Source organism: Cebidichthys violaceus, unplaced genomic scaffold (assembly GCF_023349555.1).
Source record: "Cebidichthys violaceus isolate CVI_PGR_0920_01 unplaced genomic scaffold, fCebVio1.0.p SCAF_4, whole genome shotgun sequence".
Lineage (NCBI taxonomy): Eukaryota > Metazoa > Chordata > Actinopteri > Perciformes > Stichaeidae > Cebidichthys > Cebidichthys violaceus.
The window spans coordinates 14,757,266-14,767,718 of NW_027176594.1; the positions used below are offsets into that span (position 1 = coordinate 14,757,266).

The following is a 10,453-nucleotide window of genomic DNA, read 5'->3' on the forward strand; positions in this document are numbered from 1 at the left end:
TTCTGCTGCATTGATTTTGATCCTTTTATTTTAATATTTGAACTGTCCATCGTGAGTCCAACAGTGATGAATAGATGGACCATGCCATCATCAGCCAAACATGGTTTCAACTGTTACTATTCACTGTTCAAATTGTCCCTGATAATTAAAGTGTTGTGTTACAGAAGTATCATTTCTGTTTAAATGCATGCAACACTGCTCTGTCAGCACTCTGTCAATATCTATTAAAATACATAAAATCATTTAGGAGTCCAGGTTAAAGCACCAAGGTGAGTGTTAACAGCACAGTATGAATACAAACACATTTAAAAAAAAAAAAAAGTTAAAATCAGCAGCGTAACGTGACGTTTTGGTGTTCGCTATATCTTCGAGGTGTGCTCATCGGCTGGTCTGGCTGGCTGTGTCAACACTTTGGTCTGCAGGAAGTCAGACACAAGTGGAGCAACGACTTCAGGGTCATTCAGGTGGACGTGATGATCGCCTGGTACGGTCACCAACGTGTGCTGAAAGAAAGAGATGGGAATATTAAACGAGGGATTTGAGTGTCACAGTTTAACCTGCAGCAACTGTTTTCTTCTGACTACCTGGGGGCAGCAGAAACAAGTTGTGAACCCAACGTTGTTGATGTGGTGAACAGGTCATCAAACAGTTGGATATTTACACATCCAGCAGTAATGGAGCAACAATAGCATTCATTTGGAGTCGTGTTTCGGGTCAGATGATCAATCCAAGTCCAATGTTCTCTCTCTTTTAGCTCTGATTTTGGTCTCCACCAACTCCTGAGGGAAATATCTCTCTATAGCTGCTAAATACTCCGCTATGTTCACCAGCTACTCTCTGACTGTGTTTGTCGTTTGGTGCAGGTAGTGTTCACTGGGTTTTTAGAGCATTCTTATTAAAAACTGCCTGCTGCAGCTGAAAGCGATACTATGAACCATGCATGGTGATCCAGAACAGTTGCAACAGCTAAACAATGAGCTGAAAGACTCTATAAAAGCCGCAGATTCAGGTGATGATTCACTACGAGCGACTATGAGGATATGTTCTTATAATAGAGATAACGATTATAGATTGCTTTAAAAACCATCATCATTTGACATACCAAGCTTCTCTTTTATTTCACAGCAGCTGAATGTGTTTCTATCACCGTCTGACTTGGAAAGTAGTTTAGTTCTGTTCTCTGTTGACCAAGCGCCAGTATGTAGGTCAGCGTTGAGGTTCCCAGCTAGAAAGATTTTTGCTGCCTCTGAGATATTGAGCTCAAACTACGCAGCAACTTTTGCATCTGTCTGTCTGTCTACTGTAAGCACAATTACACACACAGGCTTAACAGCTAAAAATAAACACGAAGATGCAAGCGTACCTTACTTACACAAACACGCTGTAAAAATACACTCACTTTTCTGTCCCTGTAGGCCTGGACAATTGCTGATGCGGATTTCTTATTGTGTCCAACAAATTTCTCAAAGCCGTCCTCTGCTCTGGAAAGACAAAGAAGAAAGAGAAGATAGCATGTATGTTTCCTAGTATTGCACTGAGATTAGCACATGTGATAAAGAATCTGGGGTGGAGGAATTACTTACAGAACAACTAGAATTGGGGCTTTTATCTCAGACTGCAACTCCAGACTTTGCTCCAAATTGATGCGCACTATATTTTTCTGAAAACAAAAAGGACAAAACAATACAATGCTGCACATGGATTTTGAGGGCGACACCCGTGGGACAGATAAAAAGAATAAAGTGCAGTGGTGCAGTTCAGCAAAAACCTACCACATTAATACGAAGGTCTCGGGTAAACGCCATACCTGCAAGAGATAAATACATTCTATTATCAGCATGGGAATAAAAACTTATTCAAAGTAAATTAAGTTTGTTCCAAGATGAGCGCCCATAACAAACATTCCAGAGGAGGGATGTGAAGACGTACCTCCTTCAACTTGAACTAGACCTCGCTCTAAAAGGATGTGCACTGACCGCTCAGACAGAGTCGGGTTTGCAGCCGACAGCCTGGAAGAAAATAAAAAGGCTTTAAGAAAACACTTGTACAACCATGACTGGATGATCGGACGTTCAGTAGTCCGTTTAAAACAACGTGAAGAGGAAAGATGTAACACCTTTCTACTGCGTTTTCATAAGTGTAAACTCTTCTCTTCTTCTCCTCTGACTGCTTTTCAAACTGGAACATCTCATCCATCCCCTGCCTCATTTCTTTCTGTAAGAAAGAAAAGAAAAAAAAAGACGTCTTCACAGAAAAATATTATGGAGTGAGGCAATTACATTATATGAATGCTAAGCACCGACCCAAAGGACAAAACTGTGTCAGATTTAATGACAATGGTGAACTTTTTTTTAAATGCAATGACTTTCAAAATGTCAAATAACCTGTATATTATTCTCCATTTACTCACATTCTAGAATTCATTAGACATTGGGTTAGACATTAGACAAGAGTCTCAAACTCTCTCCTAGAGGGCGCTCCGATAATAGTGTGATGTTATTTCAACAACACATTTGAACTCTGAGTAACTCGTTTTTCCTTCTCCTCCGTAGCTGCTCTGCATGTTTAGTGGAGTGGTGCCAGAGTTTCTGCTAGTTAAATTTAAGACTTTTTTAATAAGATATTTAATACCCGTTTCCTGATCATACGAGGCAAAGCATGATGGAAAGCCGGCGTGGATGATATGACCTAGAATTGTTGATCATTTTCTGTAATTCTTTGCCGTATATAACAATAATTAACAATGACATAATCAATTAAGAGAATGCAACCTGGATACGCAGTATAAAATGCATAGATTGATTAATCACTAAAAGGGTGGAATGCAAAATTCCAAAACACAAGACCTCCCTTGGCAAGTCATCCTTCTCTTTTATCGTCATAAAACAATGAAATAATCTCCCAACAGAACTAAAAACATCTACACATTTTAAAACTTTCTTCCACCTGACGAGACATTGGATACTCAAACAGCAAACTTCTTTGCTCACTATTTCATTATTCTACGGGCGGAAAATGACAATCTGCTAAGACCTGGTACATTAAATCTCTCCATATTATATACAACGTTAATATTCTTTGTGCATTCACCCTGTTCAAATAACAAAAAGAAATGTCCACTTCTATTAAATCTGTCCGTGCTCGGCTTCAGGTTTTTGTGACTGGTAGCTGAACAGATAGTTTGGTGATAAATGTGAAATAAAATAAAAATATTTTGAAGTTAATAATTACATCAACAGTAAAAGACTGTAACAATGCATTCTCAACATGTGGGAGGACCGAGGAAGTCCATTGTATTTTCCCTCACTCTTAACTAAGCAACAAATTACAGCTTTGAGGAAACCGAAGTGTAATAACTGAAAGTACCTGATCTACAGGTAAGAATCCATAAGAGTCCAGCAGTACAACAGAATCCACCATCTCAGGATACAGTGCACTGAACTGTGGAAAACACAACAACAGGGACTAAATACCACACGGTACAGCAAAATACTCTCTACAGAGTCAGTATACGTGTAGTGTGCAAACAGTAGCATGCCATGACACTGTCACTTACCATTCCAGCAACGTTACCACCTGAAATAAAAAATATATACTTTTTATACTGTAAATAAAACTTAACATGTACATTTCAAATGCTCCCATTCTGCTGTTAAGCTGCACTCACCCATACTGTGGCCTATGATGGAGAAGTGGCTCCAGTGCAGAGCTGTGGGAATCATTTCACAGATCATCAACCAGGTTCAGTATCTCACCACAGAACACTCAGGCTCTTATTAGTTGAGAGACAACGTCACTGCTGTGGTTTCTGCAATACAGATGCACTAGAGCTGGGTGGTAGTATTAGAATATGTCACAATAGTAACCCTTCCTCAGAGGGTAAAGGCGTATTGGTTGTCATTTTTGTCATCTGCTATAAAAAATAACTGTGAACAAAACTCTTCAAGTTTGTAAAGGAAAGACCATTCAATTACCAAAAAATTGTTTATAATAAAAAACAGCTTGGAATCCTTCCTTTTGGTTCACATGTTCATATTTTTTTATTTTTTTATTTAAACCTTTATTTAACAAGGAGAGTCCCATTGAGATTCAAAATCTCTTTTTCAAGGGAGACCTGGCCAAGACAGGCAGCAACATAAGAAACACATAGTTACAGACAGAAAACACAGAACAAGACAAGTTAAAAGAAACTAAAAGTTAAGAGACAGTGACGTAACCGAGTTAATTTAAAAAAACATTGACATTTTTGGGAACCTGCCTCTATTTCTTTCATTTTAGATTTAAAAGCAGTAAGTGGTATCAGTTATTTGAGTTTTAAATCACTCTGCAACATATTCCATGATGAGGGTACAGAGTACACAAAAGCCCTTTTTCCCATTTCCGTTCTGGCATTTGGTACAGTGAGCATAAAGAAGTCCTGAGAACACAAGGAGTATTGTCCGACACGTTTCTGCATGATGAAGACACACAGGTAGTTTGGGAGCAGACCAAGGATTGCCTTATAAATGAAGGTGTACCAATGACAGAGCCTACGGGTGGCCAAAGCAGGCCATCCTACCCAAGAGTATAACTCACAGTGGTGAGTCAGAGCTTTACAATTGGTAATGAACCGCAGTGAACCATGGCAAGCTGTGTCCACCATACGAAGACAGTTAGCAGAGGCATGCATATAAAGAAGATCACCATAGTCCAACACAGGTAAAAAAGTAGCAGCAACTTTACATTTGTTGAAAAGGACAGCTTATTTTGAAAATAAAAACCCAGTTTTAACCTCAACTTTTTCACCAGGTACTGCACATGTGGCTGAAAAGTGAGGGAGTAATCAATCAAAATACCCAGATATTTATAAGAGTCAACAATCTCTATTTCACTTCCTTCAAGAGTGACCACCGAAGGGATATTCTGTGGCCTACTCCGATAGTTTGAAAACAACATAAGTTTTGTCTTATCTGTATTTAGAAGAAGTTTCAGTTGACAAAGGGTATTTTGAACAACATTAAAAGCATTTTGCAAAAGATCCACTGCCTGCACAAGAGTTGACACACAGCAATATATCACAGTGTCATCAGCATAAAAGTGAAAGTTAGCGTCCACCACATTTTGGGCCAGATTATTTATATAAACAGTAAATAAAAGTGGACCTAATACAGAGCCTTGTGGCACACCTTTACAGACGGTTGCAATATCAGAGGATAGACCCTCATATCTGATGCACTGAGACCTATTCTCAAGGTAGCTCGTGAACCAAGCGACCGCTTGCTCCGAGAGCCCTGAGTTGAGGGGCCTTAGCCTTAAAACATCATGGTCAACTGTGTCAAATGCTTTAGAAAGATCAATAAACAGTGATGCACAATGTTGCTTCTTGTCAAGAGCAACAGAAATGTCATTTACCACTTTCAGTGCAGCTGTATTAGTGCTATGTTTTTTCCTAAAGCCTGACTGATGTTGTGTTGGAGAAAATAACTTTTAGAATGATCAGTTCTTATTGTTTAACATACAAGGCTCCGTGAAGTCTGTGGCTCCTGTGTGAACTCTCTTCACACTTGGTATTACATTACATTACATTACAGTCATTTAGCAGACGCTTTTATCCAAAGCGACTTACAATAAGTGCATTCAACATTGGTAATCAAAAGAACTACTAGCCACCAGAAGTCATAAGTACATTTCCTTTTCCAAACAAGCATCTAAGAGCATGAAGCAGAGCATAACTCAGAGCCAAAGTACAGTGCAGAAACAAGAAAAACAGTTAGTGCTATAAGTAATACGAATACAATAAGTGCAACAAGCTAGTATGAAAACAATAAGCGCTAAGTGGAAGGCTCAGGGTAGCACTTCCTGAAGAGGTGGGTTTTCAGCCTGCGCCGAAAGATGGGCAGCGACTCCGCTGTCCTGACGTCAGTGGGAAGTTCATTCCACCACTGTGGGGCCAGGACAGAAAACAGCCGTGACCGGGTCGATCGGCCGCCAGGACCTCTGAGCGACGGGGCAACCAATCGTACCAATGGTGTCTCAGATGTTCCTTGTTTAGCAGTCACTGTGACCTTCTGTAAGGGGCAATTGTAAATCGTACTAAACGTCAAGATGACGTTTGCTTGTGCGAAAGGGGAGAAGAACGAGTTCAAGACATGTCACGTAGCTTTATGCAAATGATTCTGTGCAAAACGCACTTGTTATCCGAAGTATAAATATCAGAGACTCAGAGACAGACCTCTGAGCAGCCTTGATACATGACTTGTATGTGTTTCAACTCTGTCTCCTTCTTGCAAGAATAAATGTCCTGTGATAATTACTTTTACATCGGCTTCGAGTGAATTTCTCTAACAGTTGATAAAATGGCATTGGTGTATAAGAACTCCTTAATATATATAATAGAGATATGTTTCCATTGAAAGTTAGGGAACACTGAATTTGTGGGAAAACGTGTTCTACAATTTCGTGAACTCACTCACCTTCAGCGACTCTGCACACGTCCATCACATACTCAGGAAAAGAGTAGAAGACTCCGGGATGACGATGCGACGACAAGCCGTGACCCGCCAGATCCACCGCCACGTATCTGTACTCTGAGAGGACGGACAGGGAGGAGAGCTGAGTCTCACCAAGCGACTGTCGCATATCTCTTTTAGCAAACAATTACCTGTATTAGACTAAAAAAAAACTTTTTCTGAAGCAAATATGGGCATGAAATTAGAAAAGAAAAGTAACCAAGCTCAATTATCAGGAGAGTGTAGTCAGGAGGAAAGTTAGTCAAATCGGAGGGCTTCTTTGCTTCTCTGTCGAAAAACGTGTTTTTAATGAGTGACATTAAAATTGACGTATTTTCTTTTCAAACAAACGCTGTGGCCCCAGCAGCTCCTGGGCACTGCTGTCACTTTGAGGCTTACGGGGCCAAATGTGTGAGTCTGTTTGCTTCCATAGCTACAGTGTATGACAGAGCACACATTTTTCTTCACGTTGACCTAAAATGATACATGAAGAGTGAACATTGCGGAAAATAGAGCAAGTTAGAGATGATTATTAATGAAGATTTTAAAGCTCCAGTCCACTCTCGCTCTGAACCTTCTGATGCATACACACTAATGTCCCAATCACACTTTGATGTAATTAACCAAACACCATAAACCTGTGTGAGCTGGATGACTTTGTAAAAGACAGCTCTAATTCAGAAAATAAAGGGTACATCCCAAGTCTCTTAATTGCATCCCTGTTTCCCTCACTTGCGTCTTTTCCTTGCGTCTTAGCTCCTCCCACTAGGGATGCATGGAGAGACGGAAGGAAAGAGGAAACAAGGAAATATGTTTTAAAAGAAATGAGACATCCTTTCCTCTGAAGCGCCACGTGAAGCAACGACTGTTTCTGATGACAGCGGCCGCCGATCACAGCTGTTCACAGCTGTATCAGCTGTCAGTCGGCTTTAACAGCTGGAGAAACTTTTGAGAAGTTTGTGTCTGCACACATGATCACTCTACTTAATAATAGTAACGAATAATACTAATAAAGACACAGTAATCATCACTGCCAGAGTGGAGGTGTTTTATCTCTGTAGTCTGGTACCTGTTTAACAAACTGCATTGAGTATATCTTCTGTGTTCTGTGTCCTGTTTATAAGCGCATGATCGATTTCTAGCAGTGGAATGCATTTGTCTTGTTTATTAATTATTTGCGTCTGTATGTTTTGAAATTCTGATCGTGAAGTCATTATTAAATAACTAAGAATATAATTATGGTTTTTCTTGAACACTGGAATTAATTTATTAGGCTCAATGTTTCGGCGGAAATTATCAGGCTCACATGACTAAAATGATGACATATGATGTAAAAAGTGTTTCGTCTCTCTCTCTGACTGTAATTGTATCCATAATAATAATAATAAATGAAGAAAGTTGTTTGTGGTCCTTCTGTTGTTCAGACCTCCAATAAACATATATTTAACCAGATGGTGAATCAGAAAACTAATCAAATATAAAGCTTGAGTTTAATCTGATCTGTCTTCCGTCATGTATGAAACTCCAGTGATATTTAGAAAAATCAGATCAGTCCGATCAGCTGCAGCGTCCAATCACATAACTGATGAACAATGAGGGGGCGTGTCGGCCACTAAAACACTCCCTGAAAGGCTGTTCTAGTGCGTCCTCGCTCATGGCTCCTTAGAGATCCCTCTTCGCTCCTCAAAGCAGAAATACGAGCTTTGGGACGGCCGTCAATATGGCGGAGCAGAACAACTTCCGGTTCAAGCGAGGAGCGAGGAAATGACAAATAAGACTTGGAATATACCCATAATTTCCCAAAAGGCATAACTTGTTTCTTCGGTGTTTATACTGTGAGTGGCAGCAGGAATTGATTGACAGATGTTGCATATAAATATATATATACATATATAATGTGAGTACGTTTTACATGAACAACAATTACCTTTGGGTAGAAGGGGAATAAGAGTGTTGAACGTGCCACAGTTATCAGCCCAGCCGTGCAGGCACAGCACAGGACGACCGTGATCAGGACCCCAGACTTTCCCTCTGATCTCTCCCCATGGTACTGGTATAGAGAGCTCTGAAACTGGACATGAAACACTCTTGTTTAGTTATGCTTATGACAAGCTGAAACCTCTTTATATGTTCAACCGACAGTCCAAACAAAAAGATATTCAATTTCCAATAGTATAAGACAGGGAAGTGAAGCAGACACTCTCCTTTTGAGAAGCTGTAACCACTAGATGTACCGGACAGCACAACACAAATCTTTCTTCTTCTTTTTAGTACATCTGAATATTCCGCAAGCAAAGTAGCCTGCTACCTACATTCATTTCTAACCCAGATGAACTGCGTTATGAGAAATCTATGAAAACATAAAGTCCTTGTCCACGTTTACTTGTATTTGTCCATCTCTTCGCTTTAGTTGTGCTCACTGTGTGTTATCATTATTGTGTTCAATAAAGAGCATTAATAAACTTTTTTCTTCAGGACACCCAACCATGCAAAGTTCTTGTTAACTTTTACAGTGGAGCAATAGAAAGCATCCTGACATGGTCTGTGCACGGCCCAGGACAAACCGCCCAGAACATAACGGGTCATCTACTGACAATCCCTGAAATGGGTGACAAGAGGTGCCTGCAAAGAGCCCAGAGGATATTAAAAGGCAACGACTGAGCAACTTCTTTCTTCTGGCTGTGAGACTCATCAACTCATCCTCAAAATATAATTTACTTTTGCTTTGGTTTTTTTTTGTGTGTTTTGGGATCACAAACTGCATTTCGTTGCCCAACCTGTTGAACTATGACATTAAATTAACCTTGTTGTAACCTTGTACTGGACAGTGGTGAAGTTGCCTCAGTCTGCAGCTCATACACAAACATTATTAAAACTATGCAAAACATTTCCTATTTTCTGTAACAGTCATGGTTTTAAAAGTTAAGTTTCTCCATGCAGACAGACATGTTGGTTACCTGTTTGTTTCATCGCACTGGAATGCAGGTGTCTGACACCCTTCAAATCCTTCAACATGTTGGAGAACACCTCTGCTGAAGAAACGATTTAAATAAAACCTATACGAGTGAGAAAATATCTTTAAACTTGGAACTTTAACACGGTTTCAGCCTTTTTTGAGCTCAACACCGGTATTTCCGGGTGATCAAAGCCCACGTTATTCTAGCTAAAGATGCTATTGGATAGAACGTCATGTGGAGTTAGTGTCTGGACCAATCATCTTTAAGAAGAGGCGGGGCTTACCTTTCACACAGTAACCTGCAGTGTTTTTTCTTTGACCATGGCTTTTACTGCCACTGTGTTCACAGTTCACCAGTTTTCTGACACGTCCTGTGAGAATACTGTATACAACAGCAAGAAGAGAACACACAGAAGCAGGGCATGGCACTCTAAGATTGTTAGATAAAAACAGAAAGAGTGCAGGAAACTGTGCTGAACATACAGTGAGACTTAAAAAGGCATTTAACCATTGAAAAAGATGCAAGGAATTATAAAAATACATAAAAGTAGTACTTTAAAAGAGTAGAATACAATAAAAGATACAACTGAATAAAGAGTTAAAACCATAAAATAAAAGTTACAGCAGTACAAGATATGAATGAATAGCGACATTAAAAGTCTTTCCTCTAGATTTATGGTTCATAACATTGCAGCAGGTCAGAAATGTATTTAGGCCCTAAACCATTCAGTACTCTTTAAACCAACACTAAAACACTAAAATATGTTTCCACGGGCATTTTAGGTGAGACATAAGCAATTCTCTAACAAAATCTTAATTCATATTTGAACAGCGCTGCCATTGTTGACAGTTTGATCGGAGTCCACAAGCTTCATGAGCAGTGATTGACAGCTGCGTTGGAGATCAGTTTTAACCACAATATAGTTTTAGTGAGGAGTGGTGGCTGAGAGCTGGGACACTCTCACATGCCCTAACATGTACTAAAAGGCATATATATTATTATAATATA

The 10,453-nt window shown here is 39.7% G+C and overlaps 1 protein-coding gene across 1 annotated transcript; it reads right to left on the minus strand.

Moving 5' to 3' along the window:
- On the minus strand, positions 1 to 9,625 carry LOC137885415 (serine hydrolase-like protein). Its single transcript, XM_068727681.1, has 12 exons — positions 9,446 to 9,625; positions 8,416 to 8,559; positions 6,453 to 6,566; positions 3,668 to 3,709; positions 3,557 to 3,576; positions 3,367 to 3,441; positions 2,117 to 2,214; positions 1,930 to 2,009; positions 1,773 to 1,807; positions 1,584 to 1,660; positions 1,400 to 1,481; positions 1 to 503 (listed from the first exon to the last, which is right to left on the minus strand). The coding sequence occupies exons 1-12, from the start codon at positions 9,501 to 9,503 to the stop codon at positions 360 to 362; spliced, it is 969 nt and encodes a 322-aa protein (XP_068583782.1). The 5' UTR covers positions 9,504 to 9,625; the 3' UTR covers positions 1 to 359.
- Positions 9,626 to 10,453: the final 828 nt, after the last annotated feature.